We start from the raw sequence: 19,944 nt of genomic DNA, 5'->3' as shown, positions 1-19,944 counted from the left end.
ATTTAAGAGCATTTACTTGCTCTGGTAGTTATTAATAACATACATTCCTTTCTTCTGTATTTTTCAGCTTTAAAAATTGAATCTTCTATTTTGAGTGAGCTGTGTATTGTGCTAATTCTTCCTATATTTCCATGTTCAAACCTACTGCTGGGCTCCATATTTGCGGAAAAAAAGTAAATTATTACGTAAAGAATTTGTCGGGTACATTACGAAGATAAGCATATCATACCTTCCTTTTCTATGACAGAGGACACAGTAAATAATCTGAGACATTTTTCAACGAATAGTTACATTGAAGTCAATGTACAATATTTTCTGTCTCCTCATCAGAGACAAACATCGGCTGAACATTATGTTGTAAAACCAGTCACAACATCCGAGTTAAGATGTAAATTAGAAATAAAGTTTTTCATTAAGGCTCGGATTTCTATGAGGTCATATCTTCATCCTGTTATCCTTTTATATGTATAATTAAATATAAACATGTTTCTGATTGTTGTCATAAAAAAATGCTTTAGTTGGTTATATATATGTATATTTGAACCATATTTTGGCGTGAGGTCATATGGGCTTGAAGTGATACAAAGGCTTATTTTTCATCATGTTTTAGACGGGTTTCATTTTTGTTTAGATAGATATGTCATCATTAGGAATAAGGAGACGGTCATTCAGCTTTTGTTTTATAATGTCAGTAATATGCTGTGATCTATTCTTCAGAACATACAGATATTCCTTCAGGCCAAAATAACTACGAAAATGTCTTAACAAATGATTATTCTTAGAAATATATTTGTTAAAAATTGAAGTTTAAATAAATTTTCAGTAAAAAATGATTTACTTCGTGTGTATTTGAGCACATTTTAAGTCATAGTTTGTATTTTTTGGTCATAAAACCTGCATATTTCCAACTTTTTAGGTCATAGAGATACGAACCCTAGTTATTATATTTCTCCGATTATGATTGGTAACCTATATCAGTTGATTGCTGAGGACAGGATTCCATCTTTGTTCCTTATGTAGGTGATTACTCAACAAGATATAAGAAGCTGGTTTAAGAGAAACAAACACCTTTTCAGATATCCTGGATGCGGACCTATGTATTCCAGAAGTAGCTATTACAAACATATCGTATATTTCTTCTTAGCATTTGCAAATATTAGAAAGAAAAACTTAATTTAAGGGTAGTTTACACTCTCTTATGATCTAGATATAAGGAGATAAGTTAATGTTTGCATGAATTCTATACGTTTGCCTGTAGCTCTACTGTCTGACCACGGGATTTTAACAGATAACTTTTATTCTCTATTGACATCTCAGAGCATATTTTATACTTCGTGAGTAGCATTCTGGTTGTAAGATTTGAAGATCCCTTGTCTGCCTAGGTATAGATTAAGCATGCAGTTAATATCATAATCTTCAAAAAAATCGAAAACTTTCATCGATTTTCCATTATTTTACCTAGTAAATGATCAGGAATGATTTTTTATCTATAAAAAAAACAGAAACAAGAATTTTCAATGTAAAAATAGTAGCACAATTTTTATATCTGGACATGATAAGTACTATTAATATACTTTTGATTGTTGCATGTTGTACATGTGTTGTTCATCATCAGAACTAATTAGAGATACAAATAACTCAGCAGGCTATCTATTTCAGTGATCCTGTAAGAATAGTTCCATGGGAGTATATTTTTGTGTGAATTCTGACTCAACCTGAAATCAAATTTAGAACATTGTTGCTGTTAAAATAACCATAATTCCCTTCTTTTCAAGTCTTGAGGTCTGAAACTCGTTTTTTTTTCTAAGTAGCACTTAAACTCTCTCAGCACCTAAATTCTTGATTTCCTGAGAAAAGTCAAGCCAGGAGCCATTCGTACCAAGTGCGAAAACATGTTCACAAATCGTAAAGAAGGTTTGCATTAAGCTTTCTCTCTCTCTCACCCGGACCCCATATGAATATATATATGTGTCAAAGAGAGTCAAAAAACTTAACTACGCCCTGCTTTTAACCAAATCCAAGCTATGCGCTTGTACGTTTATGTACCTCTTAGTTGGTCCGTTCTATTATGGATTTACGAATGGGTCTGTTGCGACGTTAATTGTCATCCAAATAAGTCTGTGTAGGTCCGTGGATGTAACCTGACACTGCGGTAGCATGTGGATATTAAGACTATTTTGTGCGAAAAATAAATGTTTAGCGAATATGGATCATAAATTAAGCATACTACGTCAGCTATTTCCAACGGAATGTTCCCTGACATCACACATTGCTTCTGAGATTTTTAATGAATACCTCTCCCAGAGCAAAGGAAAGGCAACATAGATGGCGAAGATTGTGGTAGTTTCACTGATAAACTGCTCGTGCGACTAACGAAACAAGTAACCTTGTTTTGTTCAGTTCCATTTACTTCGTTTCCATCATCTTTCTCATCATGTTCTCTTCAGTATCATAATAAAAGCAAGACACAGGCAACTAAAATTACTATACTAGAATATTCGCTAGATATCTTCTTCAACGGATCATTTAAGCTCCTGCAGATGAGTCCTTGTTTCTGCTATAACCTGAAGATGTTAGCAGAATGAATACTAAATGAATCTTCCATTGAACACGACAGAATTCCTATTCCTGGTTAGTTACGACTGTCGATTTATTGTAAAAATAAACAAATAAATAAACACTAGTAAATACCGTAAAGAGGATCATGGAATATTTTTCAACATGGAAACCGGATATTTTCTTCCGGTTTGAGTATAGAGATTAGTATTGATATGCGATATAATCTTGGGGCACTTCATGAATTACACAAAAGCCCTTCTAGCTGCATTATACAGACATTAACGTTAAAACGAAAACTGTTTCATTTTCCCCACCTTCGGTTTTAGTAGAAAGTTAGAGTCGAGATAGAACATTCTTGAAATACTTGATTAAACAAAGCTGCTTTTCGCTATCTTTTACCGTTTTTGATCTAGCCATACCGATAGTTATCAACACTAAAAATCAGAAGTGTTTTCCTTTTCACCACTTGTGGTTTGATTAGGATTTTAACAGAGAGGATGATAAATACTCCCACAACGCTAAATTGATCCCCAAAACAACTCCTTCCTGCATCTTTGCTTTATGATGTAGGTTAAACTGAAACCGGGAGTTTCAGGGAATTTCTAGCACTGGAGTTTCAGTGAATTTCTATTCCATAACGATACCCGCAAAATTTGTGGATTGCAATATGAAAAGGAAAACGTAGTAAGCATAAATTCTATGTTGATATCGTTGATTAAAACACTCATTCGGTAACGATTTGCGTTGACGCTGAGAAAATTTGTGGTAAACTTCAACTGAAATTCTGTATATCTCGGGATCATGAGAGCTTAGCAACTTGGTATTTACCCTGAAATTCGCGCTATATACCTGTTATCGCAAAGTAAAACGTAAATTTTACTATGTATTGATACAAAGCCACACGAATGTGGGTAGAATAAAACCCAGGGAAATCCACACTCATGATGACTGGTCTGAGAAACATTATACATTTTTCGACCGAGTTGCACTCCAACGTGCGAACACACTTGAGGAAACGTTAAACCACAGAAGTTCATAGACAATATTGGCAAATATAAGAGTGATGAATTCAAGCTTAAACATAGGCAAACCCGGAGGGAAACTAAGAAATTTTCCCCCTCCCTTCTAGCGGAAAACGTATAATCATGGAAAAGTTTGTCTCACTTTACTAAAGTAACATCTCTAAATAGCAATGTTACAACTTTTTAACCGCATCGCACAATGGAGTATTTCTGTGAAAGTCCTGACCAATGTTATTTTTTGAAGTATTTTAAAGTGGAAATCATTGCTGTTAAATTTCGACTTATTTCATATTGATAAATACATCGAATAAAACTTATATGCACAAAGATATGTATTTATTAGAAATAAGTACATTCTACAAATTTACATATATGTACAATATTGTCATATGAGGCGCGTAAGCCAGATGGCCTGCTTTCGATCCCTAGATTGTGAACTTCGCGCCCCTCTGGAAGGATGTGCAAACATTAGTAAAGAAAGAGGAAGTTGGAAATGAGCGTTTCGAGAAAAGAATTTATTGGTCATGTTAACCTGGTTAAAGTAGGCGTCCGGCCAGCTGAAGCTGAGAACTGGCTTCAGCGCTGAGGAAAGCATGTACAAATAAGTAAATAAAACAATCACGTTCTCGTCTAACAAAATGGTTACAAACAAGAAATTTAAAAGAAAGAAAAATATATGAAACGTATAATTTGAAAAATGTATAAAATGTGTAATATGAAAAACATCCTTGGCGACGCATTTCTATAGCTAATAAGCTGGCAGGATTTTCTTAATTTGCCGCCAGATGGAACCGTGGCGCTGGTGTAGCTGGTTTCGAGCGCTCCCTCCAATCCCTCATACCATCAACTTTTGTGGCTTCCCTCCAGATCCACCTCCTCTGTTCTGCTTTGGAGTCCCCTTGTTCTCTCTCCTCCACTATTCTTACCCAAGGTTAATCCAGGAGGTAGACTATATAAGGAGTCTAGAGAGGACATAGATAAGTTCCGGTTAGCAGAAAACCGTGGACTATCGAACTGATCGGATGTGTTTTAAGCAGTCTCTGATAATTCAAGATATGGCGGGACTTACTTTTTGCTGAGACTCACTGTAGCATGTAGAGTTCGACTTCAAGTAAGATGCACCACCCTTCACACAGCAGAGGTCAGTCCAACACACTACTCTTTCCTTTCGAGTTTTATTCCAATCGACTTTGTCTCTTTTTGCTATTTTTCTCTTTTACTACTTTTCCCTCATTCCCGAATTTGAACAATAAGTTGAAGAAATAACAGAAAGCGTGGACACATTCTTAAACTCGATTCTTTGCAACATAATGTTCATTTTACTCGGACCTCACTCACTCTTGCACTCACAGTGGCAGTTGGCCCTCGCCCTCGTTCACCCTCTCCGTCGCAAACGAAATTGTAAATCATCCTCGCACACACTCATCCTCCTGGTGACAGCTCTCCCCCTCGTTATTATTGTCCTCATTCTGGAAACTTGTCCTCGCGAAGGGAGTTGTCCATCACCCTCGCCTCGTAGTGGAAGTTGGCCCTCGCTCTGGCGATGGGAATTGTCCATCGCCCTCGCTTGCCCTCACCCTCGTGCTTGAAATTGGCCCTCACAGTGAAAGTTAGCTCTCGACCTCGTTCAAACTCGTCTTCATGACGATTGCTGTCCATCGCCCTCGCGTTCCTACTGGAAATTTCTCCTCGCCCTCGTTAATCCTCATCCTCGCTTAGGAAGCTGTTTTTTACGCTTTCTTCCACATATCGTTGAGGGCGAGGTTATTTTAGGGTAAGAAAGCCCTCGCGTGGATCAGATCCTCAATTTTCCAGCATGTTTCCTAAATTATTTCTTTAAAATACCTCCTAAACAAAGAAAATTAAACATTCCATCCTATAACTTACTTCGGATTACCTAAAATGGAACAAATCATTGATCACTCGACGCTTAATATTAACATGAATATATTCAGGTAAAGGCGACAAAACTGACTGTAATAACTATCGAGGCATTTCTCTTCTGTCAACATCCTATAAAATCCTTTCAAATATTCTGTTAGCAAGATTGACCCCATACGCAGATGAAATTATTGGAGATAATCAGTGCGGATTGAGACGAAATCGATCAACTATCGACCAAATATTTACCATTCGCCAAATACTCGAAAAGAAGTGGGAATACAATACCCCGGTACATCAACTGTTTATTGATTTTAGAAAGGCTTACGACTCGGTTAGGAGAGAAACATTATACAACGTTCTTACAGAACTTGGAATACCGAGAAAGCTAATTAGATTAATTAAGATATGTTTAAGTGAATCCCAAACTAAAGTCTGGGTAGGAAAATTTTTGTCCACGAGCTTCCACGTCGAAAATGGCCTGAAACAAGGAGATGCGTTGTCGCCATTATTATATAACTTTGTGCTGGAATACGCCATAAGGAAAATCAAAGATAGCAACCAGGGCCTAGAGTTGAACGGCATTCACCAGGTTATGGCATATGCTGATGATGTAAATTTAATAGGGGATGATAGAACAGTAGAAATAAATGCAGAGATCTTATTAAACGCTTGCAGGGACATGGGTTTAGAAGTAAATGCAGAGAAAACTAAATACATGGAAGTGCGTCTGGACCGTAATACGGCAACTTGTGGAGGCGTTAAAATATTAAATAATGCTTTTGATAAAGTGGATACTTTCAAATATTTAGGATCAATATTAACAGACGAAAATCATATTCACGAAGAAATTAAATGTCGACTAAAAGCAGGGAATTCGTGTTACTATTCGGTTCAAAATCTCTTGTCGCGGATTCTGTCGATGAATTTGAAGCTTAAAATACATAAAACGATAATCATGCCTGTTGTTCTGTATGGCTGTGAAACTTGGTCGCTTACTCTGAGGGAAGAACATAGACTGAAAGTATTTGAGAACAGGATCCTGAGAAGAATATTCGGACCCAAGAGGAACGAGAATGGGGAATGGCGGAAGCTTCATAACGAGGAACTACATAGTTTATACGGTTTACTCAACATTGTTAGGGTCGTCAAGTCTAGGAGGCTTAGGTGGGCAGGTCATGTAGCTAGAATGGAAGAAAGTAGAAACGCTTTCCAAGTCTTGACTGGTAGACCCATAGGAAAACGACCATTAGGAAGACCTAGGCGCAGATGGGAGGACAATATTAAGATGGATCTCGCAGAGATAGGAATACTAAGTAGAAACTGGATGCAATTAGCTAAGGATAGAAGTCAGTGGAGAGCTTTTGTGAACGCGGCACTGAACCTCCGGGTTCCATAGGCCATAGAGTTAGTTAGTTTTATATTCAGGTAAAATTTGAATAGAGTTTCCTTTAAACCTTTTGGTTCAAAACTTGTGTTGCCCATGAGACGAGTCGGCACTAGAAATAAGAAAAATGAAGTGAAGTGTTTGAGTTGTACGTCCAATGGTTATGGGAGTTAGGTTAAATTAGGCGGTGATGATGACAAATGAATAAAATGATGGAACGAAGAAAATGCGAGGAAACGGGAGAACCCCAAGAAAACCCCTGAGCACTGTATTTGTCCACCACAAAGTCCACACGTCGCGAGCTGGGATCGAACCAGAAATTCCAAGCACCGGAGTTGAAAGCTCTACCACCGAACCACCTCGCCCCGTACGAGAAATAATGTTTATTATTTCGTCTTGTAAATTTTATAGAAGTGTCGTCCCGTCTCAATTCTTGGAACCTTCTTTATTGTCCCGATTCTCGACAACTCACTTCTCCTCTCGTTCTGTAAATTTACGTAAAATATGTATTCTCTTATCTAGATGTTCTAAGAATCTGTCTGCGTCACTAGAAATGTAAGAAGTGTGTATCTAATAACATTTAAACCATATTTATTATCGGGATATACTGTGTAATGATTAGTGTATCTTTAAACGTTCATAAAGCTCTTCAGTGTGATCGCAAATCACTTTTGTCAATTTATAGGTTTTATATACGGATCATTAAGCAAAAAAAAAAAAAAAAAAAAAATAGTGTTTGAGACCTAAGACTCGGGTGAACTAGTGTTGCTCACGAGATTCGAAAAAAAAAATTCGTCTTGTATCATAGTGCAAATTAAAAGAGTGATAATTGTGATGAGATTTAAAAAGTGTCATTTTATCATGTTTCTTTGATGAACTATTAGCGTATAAGGTAATATATAAGATTTTCGTAAAAGATTGAGTTAGTTATTTGCACGAAACTAGTTGGGTGAATTTTGTTTCCAATACCAGCAATAACACCCTTTGTAATATGTGGTATATATTTCTTATTTGCAAAAATAATTGGCCCATTTTTAATGTTTGTTTTGTGTGTAGAAGATATTTTCTATTTTAGCTAAGCTGATGAGGAAGACACCTCTACTAAATTCAAAGAAATCTTTGCGTCATCATAGCACGAAGTGTCGTTTGCCCCTCTACTTAGTGTCCCTATTGCGGCGGCTTCAGATCATCGGAGAAACCTTTCTCTGCCCCCAAAGAGTTCGTCGTGAATCCAGCTCAGGATTCCAGTCCAAGATTGCCTTATAGCTGCAGATAAAATCTTTTCTTCGGGTACTGTAAATTGAAGGTTGACGACCTTTCCAAAGAATACGTATTGGTTGGTTAGTAGGTAATATTGTCTGTTGTCTAATAATAATACCGTATTTACTCGCGTAATTTTCGCACTTTTTTAGAGGAAAAAAGTTGTTTTGAAACAAGGGTGCGTAAATTAGACGGGAAAAAAATTAGCCACATCAGTGAACATCATCTAATTTTTTTCCCAGTCAAAATAATACGAAAATACGGGTACACATTTTCTTTGTAGCTAGAATTGACAACAAACAACTAATTCTAAATTTGTAGAAAAATAACATTAAAAAATAGATTAAGAAGCCGTGTGGTTTCTTACAAATCACTGTCAAATCCTCGTGTGCGCAAATTACGCGAGGAAAATAAAATGTACAGAAAATGCTCTTCAAAATTGGGATGTGAAATTATGCGAGGGCGAAAATTACGCGCGTATTTACGGTAATAATAATTACATGTGTCCGAACGAACTTTATACTACTGCATAAGAACTACTTAAGAAAGTATTCTATTTAATGTGTTTTTAGCATTACAATATGTCTTCAAACAATTAAAAGTAGAGGCTGTTCCTGAGGGAACTCATATAGTTACAAATTTAAACCTTTCTTGCTTCAAAGTAACGGGTAAGAAGGTAGTATAATGGAATTAGAAGATGCAGGGCCCGACTGGGAAAACTCTTCCGGGACCACAGCTTCTCAACTAATTTGCAAATACAGTATATTGCATATACTAGAGTGCCCCAGGGTGTGTGAGTGTGTGTGTGTACTTTGAACATATAAAACTTTGTTTTGTGTTGAACAACAACATATTGCTTGTTTCCAGAAACAACATAAACTATTCATCTAATAATTAAGCGCGAGACGAACTGAGGGAACTGAACCCGAGCGCGAGCCCAGTTGAAAGAACTGAGTCCGAGCCCGAGCAAGCCCAGTGCAAAATGGCAATCTATGATCAAAACTCATTCAATCAAGTCTTTTTCCATCTAATCTACTGCATTCTGATGGTTCTCTCACTGCTTGTGTTCGTTCAGATATCAGCGCTCTTAAGATTATGTCATTTACTGCTGAATGACGTGAGTCACTGTCTGTCCATCAGTAATCTTTAAACGTGAGAGTGTAGACACTTTTTAACTAAAAAAGTCTTTAGATAGGCAGGGCAACAATGAGGCACACTCACTTCTAAACGTAGCGCTATTTCTATCAGGAAACTTTCATGGCAAACATGTAAATATTATATTCATTTGCATTATAATTTTTAATAATTATGTAGAAGCACACAAGAGAAATTCTCCACTGCAATTAAGTGAAAGAAAGAATACGACTATTCTATAATCTTACTGTAACATCAATTATCATAAAGCGGACATAGCAGATGTTATTTTAAATATTATAATCTTCTAAAAAGTGGTCAAACTGCAAATTCAAAATAGTTGTTGTTAAGAAGGCTTGTCCGTCTCCCTCGCTTGCCTTCGTTCTCGCGAAGGAAATTGTTCCTCTCCCTCGGGCAACCCACGCCCTCGTTCACTCGCCTTCGCGCACCCTCACCCTTCCAGTAACAATTGACCCTCGCCCTTGCGAAAGGATTTGTCCATCGCCCTCGCGCTGAAGACGCGTCCTCGCCCTGGCATCGCCCCCACTCGCCCTCGTATTGGATATTTTCCCTAGCCCTTGCGCATCCTCGCTGCCGAAACTTCTCACCCTCGTGCACCCTCGTCTTCGCGAATGAAGTTGTCCATCGCCCTCGCCCTCGTGTTGGAAATATCTCCTCACTCTTGCGTACATTCAACCTCGCTTCATTGTGGGTGAGAGAGCTTGAGGGTGAGGATTCCCTTGAGAGGGCCACCCTCGCGATGGTGAAAATCTCTGGAATAGTGTATCGGGCAAAAATATAGACGTTAATCTTAGCAATTTATGTAATCACGACACATATAAGAAATTAATGTCTCACATAGTTATGTTTCCTCTCTTGTACTCGTCTTGTATATCTATTCTAATATTGTATTAAACTCTATTATGTCTCATTGAACTTTTCCTAGGGGGATATTATGATAATACAATTAGAGACAACAAACAACTGAGCTAGGACTTCGATATGTATTCTCTATGAGCTTCACTTCATACCAGCGAATCAAAGAGGATAGAAGTATCTGGGTTAAATGTGGGGAGTTAACTAATTACAGCCCCGTTTGGAAGGAAGGAGAGAGAGAGAGAACGAATTCCAAATCCGTACAAAGCAAAGCTCTATATTAAAAATTGTCCTAAATGGAATAGTGTGTGCTTCTTGCCACGAACACACACTATGTGGTTCGTATCACGCCTCTCAAACACGTTGGAGCCCTCAAACAGTTAGTGATCGGCTGCCGGATTAAAACCGGTGGACCGCGTCATCTTCAGTCACCAAGTCACCACACGTTCGTAAAGGTTGATGGAGTTTCGCCAGGTATGAATGGTGAACTCTACACAGTAACTATACACCCCAACAACCCCAACTGTAATAGTTGGTGTCAACCGCCGGTGGTACTGACGTTTTACTTTTACACTCGTTATGTCGTTTGCCCAGACTTGTGCATTGGTGAGACCAGTGCTACAATGTACCAGAGGTACAGTTTCATTTTTATTTTTATATGTAAAAATACACACTTGATTTCAGCATTTAAGTATTACTACCGTTTTGTGTTTTTCTTACAAGTGAATCATGAAAATAATTACTTTCGTTGCTGTCGTAGCATACCTGCTAAATAGTATGTAGCCAGTGAACAGTGATGTATAATACCGGGATAGTGCTCAACCTACAAATACAGATATGAAAACGATTATAATACGTAAGTAGTTTTGAATGTAATTTCTCAATCGTTTCCTTATCTGGAGCATAGTATTAACGCACCATTATTCTCTTCGAGCTCTATTATGTGACGTTCGCTAATAATCCTCGATTAGATCAGAGCCTATGTTAATTTCGTGTTGCGTCAAAGTGAAACATCCTCTCTTGTAAGTATAAGACAGCAAAAAATATTGTATAACGGAAGTGAACAGATTACACGAAGTAAATTGAATTTTATTTTATCTATATTATCCAAATGATAATACAGCAATAAACTTAATACTCGTTCTAGAAAAATAGACAGGAGAAGGAATTGTAACTATCCTCCTAAAGAAGGACAAGAATTCTTTATTTTTAATCTTCTTGTATGTCACTTCCTGATGAAGTAATTCTTCGCGAATTAAATTATTTCTGCTGTATGCATGTTTTTACAATAGGATCTAGGTTAAATCATAGCGTTGCTACGGATATATGTTGAGCCACTAATGAAATAAAAAGAATAATTGAACACTAGAACCATGAGTTTCCCGCAGTAAATAAAAACGCTGGCGCGAAGTAGGGAAATCACATTACCCAGCTGGCGATGGAAAACCTTATTATATATGGGATTCATATGGCAATGTTTATTGTTTATATAGTGATAAAGTTCAAGGAAAAATATACGCTATTCCTCAATTTAGTTGATGGCAACATAGTAATGCGCCGAAGTATATTGATACGTAGGATAGAACCTTGTATTTAGATCCTCCCACTCCGACTTCTGACGTGCAAGAACCACCTGAGATCGGTTGTGAAACAACCCGCTTAGCAGTTTGTAGTTCTGCAGGACCTGCGCTTAATCCTGCACAAGAAAACTAGAAACCGATTCCATTACTTCGAACTTTGGTTCTTGAATCGGAAATAGAGAAATGCCGTCTGGAATGAATGATGACACTGTAAAGGAAGCGTGGCTGAAATATAAGTTGAACCGATTACAAGCTGAAGACGAGTCTCTCTCCGAGTTGGAATTAAAGCATTCCCACTGAAGTAACCCAGAGTTATGACCGGAAGTGTCCGGTTCCTGTTCGAGCTAACCATTTTTGCGACCTGCAGAATCTGATCCTTACCTGTGATTGATTTTAGTAGTTGGCGTGTAAAGGACATTCGCAATACAAATGACAAAACTATAAAGGACAGTGCGCAAACCTCCAAGTTGGATCTCGAACCAAAATACTATTTCATTGAGGTTGCGACTGCGAGTGCCCACCATCCTTGCCACGCCTGCTGGCATCAGCGGAATAAGTGCAAGTCATTAGACATAACATCCAGCATTTCAGTAGTGATTGTGCAGAAATACTGTAAAGGTAATTGCACATAAAGGAATAGATAGTATGTAAATTTTATTCGCTTAACACAGGTTTATAATACTTACGTTTACAACATTACAACATTTTGTTAGTGATTTATTTAACATGTACCAACACACCATGAGCCCAAAACTTTATTAATGTGGAATTTATCCGAAGAAATTATTATATATTTTCATTTTTTCTTTCTTTCTTTAAAGAAGATGACGCACTACGAATGCCGGCTAAAATTTATATTACGCAATGCACTAGTATTAAACACACGCCATTTCTATATCACACTTAACTGCACTATAAATTGTTGGATTTTGGGGGGGAATCATGTAGTCGTTCTTACGAATAAGATTTCTCCATGCTTCTTGTTGTTCGTTGGATAGTCATTATTTAGCTTCCGTGGAAGTTATTACTTTTCAATTTGGAATGAAATTCACCCTTTTACTTGTATTGGTTCCTTACTCATGCCTCGTTGCTTACATGACTTCACATATTATACGCTGTCTTGGCACACGAACATAGATTTTGTGTTCATTTTATATTTATATATCTGCGCAGATTTAACTTATTTTTCTCGTTATCAAATTTATAAAATCTTAAACGATTGCGAGGGAAAACTTCGATATTCTTCTCGGGCGTCACGGTAGTAAAACCATTCAAACCGCCATAACCACTTAGAGTACTTTTCGCGGCTTTTTTGCCTCAGCGTCCGTATGTTTACGCTGAGCACGCCAGAAAAGATTTTATAAATATTCATAATAAATATCCTTCATGAGAAATACACATATCAGAGGGCGTTAGATAAGTTTACCATTAAGACGAAATAATTAAAATGTTAAAAACAGCAAAAACATTACACGATGGCATTCGGGTTTAAGGAACTATATTTTATATTATCATGACCATATTGCACCTCTTTTGTTCGGTGAACCGGAAGCACAAGTCACCATTCACAGGACTGCCAACTCATAGAAAAAGATAAAACTAGAACACAGTTTGCGTCGACGTACGGTACATGGAGCCTTATTCCAATTCAGCCAAGAAAGACGGGAAAATTTAAAATGCAATGGGAGTGAGGGGGGCTAGACACTCATAGAGTTAAATCCCACCTTATTGAGTAACGAAGTAGCGCTGTTTACTCCGTTGAGTTCAGAAGATGACCTTACCTATTCTAATTGGGACACCTTACTAGCATCCATGCCCCAGTGAACAGCTCGAGACCTCATTCCTAGTAAACTAACGAAGAAGATGATGACGTCAACCTTGATATTGAAGCAAGATCTTCAGTGGAAGAGAATAAAGAAAATAAAGATATTTTTCCCATCCACCCTTCTAACCAGATAGAGGAAGAAATAGGAGCGGATAACAACGACTCGTGGTCGTAATCTAGAGCTTTAAAATATGTCGAAAAGATACCGGTATTTGAGTATGCGGAATACGGACCTTCCATAGTGTGTTTACAGGAGATAAAAAAACAAAATCTTCTTCACCTCCTTTACAACCAAGTATAGTTCAGGAAAAGATAGTGTCAGACCTAGTAGTAGTTTATTATGCACAGCCTATACGAGCTCGAAACATAGTAAAAGTTAATCACCGACCATTAAAGAAATGAAAAGATACAGAAAAGTGGACGGTATATCGCGCTAAAATAGTTTGTTTCTCCACCTATAGTGCGAGCTCTCCCACTCCCACTCTCCCAACATGTTAGAAAATGCATAAATGAGGCCGGATCAAAGTACAGAGTCACTGGGTAAGGATTTAAGTAGGTTAGATTCGACGAAAACCTCGATGGAGGTCGACCCCCCCCCCCCACAGGACATCAATAACTGAATTTTCTTCGTATGAAAGCTATTGAAAGGAAATGACCAGCAGTCAAAGGTTAGATTTAATTCAGGACACTAGTTCAAAACAAAACGATAACATTACTACTAAACCTGAAACATAATTTAAGACTAGTCCGTTTACAGAACCTTCGTCTCAACCTAGCTTAGAGAAACCTGAGATTCCAAATTTACAGTTAGAAGAAAATTGGCCATCCCCATCACCCGCAGGTGGTCCGCACACCCTATTATTTTTACTCAATCTCGAGCATATCGTATTTACCCGGAAGTAAAAATCCCGTTATTTTCAGTCGGTAAATATGAGGCTGTAAAGAATTTTCTTTCTTCCTACGAAATGACGGTACGCGCATACGATTTGACACCCCAGGAAATGGCGGATTATTTCCCTATTTGCTTAAATGGCCGGGCAACCGCTTGGTAGTTTGTGGAAAACAGCAAATCAGCCTACGTTGAACTATGCAGAGCTAAGAGGTAAGTACAATTTGTTTCCCGGTCTATCCTTATCTCGCTAATCTTGAATATGACTTAGAACATAGACCAAAAAAGTAGGCGAAGATATCATACATTTGTTTACAGGTTAGGAAAAGATTTTAAATACTTGTGTAGAAGTACAGATCAGTCGGAAGTGTTGCATAGGCTCAGAGTGAATTTACTACCACAGATTTTACACCAACGAATGCTTAATGTCGAAGACATAGATAAGTTAGAGCAATGCATAGATTACCTGCGAAAATATGAAATCGCGAAAGAAACTTGTGGACATATTTGCAAACTAGTCCTGGCGTCATCCGAAAAAATGATCGTGTAGACTGATCCTTGCTTGAAACTACTGTGCAATCTGAATCTGTTTCAATTTGCTATTACTCTTCGAATTATGCATTGAATAAAAGTGATCGGAAGTCCTACCAGAATAATTACTGTAATGACTATGAGCTGGGCGCTGGCCGATGTCAACTCAGTACAGTTAAAATAAAAATAGGAGACCGCTGGACGTCACATCTAATTGACAAGGGGACAACCATTTCATTCCTATCTAGTGAATGCCTATCACTTGGGTTCCCAGTGTTGATTCGATTGAAAGGTTACGTACGAATACAAATAGTAGGCTCCCAGCTTTCAGAATACCTACCGGTGGTCATAACGGCATGCTCGATAAAAGACCACTTAAAAACCACTAGTCGAAAGTACATTGATGTAGTATGCTACCGCTATTCACCCTAAATATTTACCTCTCGCGGATAGTAATGGGAACTAAGTAGAATATCGCTGGTTCAAATTCCTCTGGGTCTTCGAAATTTCCGTAAGAACATGGTTTATAATCTAGATTTATCACACGTTGAAAGATATACAAGAACAAAACAAGTGAGAGCTTCCCAGACACAGAGATTTTGTGAACAATTGCGGGAAGGAAAAAGCTAACCACATACATCATACAACGATCCCAGTAATCCTCCTGCTCAAATTCGGAACTTTAGAAACCAGATTTTTACTAAAAAGAATCAAAACTTCTCCAAGTTGGGGGACGCCATTTAAAGCTTTCACAAGAAAAAAGGAGCAAAATGTCCGCCCTACGACTATTATGTCAGGAGTATTTGTACGCTTAAGGGAACCGCCTAAAATTTCTTTTCCGAAGCCTATAATTACCTTAAAGAGACCGTTTCAAACGAAAGAAAGAGTAAATGTTTCAGACTCAACGAAGGGAATGTTAACTGCAGTACTCATGAACTGGATATTGGCAGCTCAATTGCCGTGGTAGAAAATGTTTCTTACTCCGTTAACCGTAGAAGAAAAACCAACAAGCCTGTCTCCCCAAAACTAGGGAGGAAGAAATATTCTCCTAGAATCGCCATTGCCAACAGTTCGATAGAATCATCTACCGTGAGCTATCAGACTTGCTCAATAGGTACGAATGATCAAATGTGTGAAACATATTCTAATGAGAAGGCACCTCTAAACGGCAACTTATAGGAAGCTAAATTTCTAGAAACCTCTTCGTCAGAGGTCTCTTCGCATAGTCCCTTCAAAAAGGGCTCTCAAGAAACGATCGTTGGTCTAAGTGATGAGGGGGTAAAACTTTACACCAACAGCGTTTTAAAGATACAATTACCAACCAACCTGCGTGTCCCAGCCAACGCATGCTGAGGAGGAATTACGTAAAACTCTGAATTTTGAACCGAACTTAGAATCCCATGAGAAAGACCAATTATTGGACATGCTTATGTAATTCCGAGATGTCGCCTGCGACAAACCATGTCTCTCGGCGACAACAGACAAATTCATGTGCCCGCCCCTAAAAATAACTAGAGATATTCCTGTTTTTCAGTCTCTTTATATTGGGAAACTCCCGAAAAGAGAGAAATAATCTGGGTAGACGTGCAGGAAATACTGGATAGAACATTATACGAAGGAGCCGGAGCACATACTCAAGCTCCGTCGTTGTAGTTCTTGAAAAAACAATACGTATCGCTTCAGTATCGGTTATCGAAAAATTAACTATATTCTGAAGCCAAATATTTACTCGATACCGCGTATAGACGAGGTTCTAACGTTCCTCAGTGGTACACAATGTATTACTACGTTGGACCGTTAATCGAAATACCACCAAATGCCCATAAAACCTACCGACAGAGAAAACTGCCTTTGTCTGTAGCAGTAGTAAGCTTGAATTTTTCTCCCGTTTGTCCTGGCTCCAGCGCCACCTCTTTTACAAAATATGATGGATGTGATCCTTTAGGATGTAAAATGGAAATATTTAATGGTCTACTTGAATGGTGTCCTTTGTCCTAATCCGTCCTCTCCAGGTTTGTCAGAAAGGACAGGGGCTATCCTAACCCGGCTCAATGAAGTTAATCTCAAGCCCAGTCCTAAGAAGTGTTTCTTCGCTTATGAAGAGGTATATGTTCTCGGTCACATTGCTGGAAAAGCGAGGCGTTCGTGTAGGCCCTGCTAAACGTGAGGCTATTTTGAAGGTGCCCCATCCGACAACCTAACGGAGGTTAGAAGTTTTATAGGACTTTGTTCGTGCGATGTTTTAAGTGCCGTCGATATCAAAATTTCAAATCGGGGGACAATATATTATACAGGGTGGTAGGTAACTCCACCGACAAACTTTGGGAGGCGATTCCTTATGCGAAATGAAAGAAAAGTGTTCTAAAAAACATGGATGAAAAAACGTCTCCTTTCACAGTTATGAACTACCGAAAATTCGAAATATCACAATTCAAAACATCCTGGCTTAGAAACTATAGAGCCTATCCCAAGCGGTTTAAGGAATTACACAGGTATATAGACAATGAATTTATCTATGTAGTAGTATTTATCTATATAGTACGATTTTACATAATTATAAAATAAATAATAAACCTTGTGAAACCACTTGCTAAGCGTTTTTCTATTTTCAATTTTTTAAATCGACGAATTTTACACAAAAAATAGTTTCTTTCTTATTTTTGCTTCTGCAAATTCCTTTATCACATCAGAGATATCCAATTCATGAGCTCATTTTCGCTCAATACCTGTAGTCAGCATGGTCACACCCCACAGGCGTTCTTGGGTCATAATGTTTTTGAGATATTTATTGGTTAATTTTAACTTAGAGAATACTTGCTTAGCAGTTGCAACTGTAACAGAAAGAGTTATATATAAACAAAGCACAATCATCAGATTTGGAAATGCTGAGCTGAGGTCAGATTTATTAATAAAATGAAGCATCTCTTCGTGGGTTGAAAGATTTGAGTCTGTCTTGAAAAGTATCTAAAAGTCAACATTTCTCGTGGAAAGTCTCTGGATAAATTGTATGCATACAGAAGCACAAAGTCATATGACTGCTTGGTGATCTCTTCTTCAACAGTGGTTCGTAACATTGACGGGCATAAGTACGAAAATCTTTCACAAAGTTCTCTCATTCTTTGAAGCGTACCCTTATGTTTACTATTACGGAGTCGAGAATAAGCAATAGTACTTGGATCACGAATTCTTTGACAGGGTCAGTAAATCGCGTACCTTGTGCCAATTCATCAGAAAATATTTTCGGCACTGGCTTCCTTTTTTAAAACTTATCTGAAAAATCAAACTTGTGCGCACAAGCAGACTTCCTCTAATACTTGAGGCACATTCTTACTAAGATCTTACACCACTATACAACATTTTTTTAAGTTATCGTTGACACTGACAAGCCCTACTGGGGCTCTGCAGCTTTTTTTTTTTTTTGACACAACATTATTGCTTCTTAGAACGTTTTCCTAAAACACAAGCATTACCATAAAAACGAACTTTTCCATTTTTTGTTTATAACGAACGGCTTCTGCCCGTTCTTTTTCTGTTCCAGTAAGACACACGACGTTAAAATATTTCATAACGTCATACCTTTTTTATAGTGTGAATACGGCATTATGACTCCAATCCCAGCGTGTTTGAGAGTTTCTTCTGTGTTGTTTCATTTTCTGGAGATGTATCTTTTTGAATAGTCTTGTAAAGCCTTCCAACGTTTCCCGCTGCTACCAAAGAAGTTACACATATCTTGTAGAGTGGCAAAGAAATTAACAGCTTCTGTGTTAACTTTTGCAGCATCTGATAACAGGAGGTTCAGATAATGTGCTGTTCAAGTGTTCAGTGAACATATATGGCATTCTTGACATGTTTTTGAATCCGCGTTTGCAAGCCAGAAAATAACTTCTCATTGGTGCTGCTCCATCATAGTCTTCCTCTGTGCACTTCTTGATGTCAATCTCATTTTCTAATGAGACTTTTATTATTAAATCTGCATAATTTTCTGCACAGTGTTCGTCCATATCATAAAATTCAAGCAAGCTTTCTACAATTTCGAACTGTGGCAAATGAAAAAAAGATGTTTATCTGATGCCTTCCCAAGCCATCTAATCCTGGCTTATATTTTACATTTTATTACAGTGATATTAGAAAATACGCTCAAAAATTTATTATGCGGTATTGTCTAGTCGTACCCTGACGTTGGTAGCCCGGGGAGTTGCGAGGTTTTCCCGACACTTGGTGTTTGTGCTTGGTTCTGTGTAGCCGCATTATCTGGCACTTGTGCTGTGACTCTTCATCGTGGCAACACTTTTTAACTCATTTTATCTCAGATCTTATAGGTCATAGAATTTGTCATAATTGTTGAAAGCCTGTTGCGTAACGGAATTTTATTTAAAGTTAGTAAAATCAGTACATGTAATATAGGACTGACATCGTGTTAATACAGGAGAATAAATTTCTTAATCGCACAGTGCTATAACCTCGACGAGTTTAAAGTAATGGCAGTAATTTGATATGCAAATGTAACAAACTACGAGCGAAGTGAGCAGGAATTTTTATTCTTGCCATGTTCGGATATGAAGACAGCGGAAAACACCTGGCTCCATTTATATAATTTGCTTCCTTTTTTTATTAAATACCTGGTGCGCTGCCTAATATACCGAAACGGCCTGCGCCCGTAGGCAATGCCTACCCTGCCTACTCTATTGCTACGCCACTACTATTGGTGTGGAATGGAATATTTTATGTGAAATTATTATGAAAGTAAAAGCTTGTTATTTTTTCTAAAAAAAAGAAACAAATGAATATAAAACTGATATTAAATGTGAAGAAAGAGAGAAGAGAAATCACATTTAAAAGTAATTTCGTTGTTTTGTAACGAGTATTATGTACTTTTACGTCAATAGTCAGCTTTTGCACACTTGCACTCTTCCTCGTGGCTGATGCCTTGCTTTGCTGGCACCAGAAGCTTGGAAAAATTGGATGTTACCTTGAGGTGCTGTTTGATATCACTGAAGCCA

The 19,944-nt window shown here is 37.8% G+C and overlaps 1 protein-coding gene across 3 annotated transcripts in view; it reads left to right on the top strand.

Moving 5' to 3' along the window:
* The window catches only part of LOC145681230 (uncharacterized), a 157,439-nt gene that overhangs the window by 18,545 nt on the left and 118,950 nt on the right, over positions 1-19,944 (top strand). The window contains exon 2 of one of the 3 annotated variants that reach the window (XM_081752779.1): positions 68-804. The exons of the other annotated variants lie outside the window; for them this stretch is intronic. Within the exon in view, the coding sequence (XP_081608905.1) occupies positions 68-80 (13 nt within the window). The 3' untranslated portion in view covers positions 81-804. Of the gene's footprint in view, positions 1-67; positions 805-19,944 lie in introns of those variants that run through there. 3 annotated transcript variants of the gene reach the window in all.

The sequence above is a fragment of the Thermobia domestica genome, chromosome 3 (assembly GCF_964235325.1).
Source record: "Thermobia domestica chromosome 3, izTheDome1.hap1.1, whole genome shotgun sequence".
In the NCBI taxonomy this organism is placed as follows: Eukaryota; Metazoa; Arthropoda; class Insecta; order Zygentoma; family Lepismatidae; genus Thermobia; species Thermobia domestica.
The sequence above is the reverse complement of the archived record's forward strand: the minus strand, read 5'-3'. Positions and strand labels throughout refer to the sequence as shown.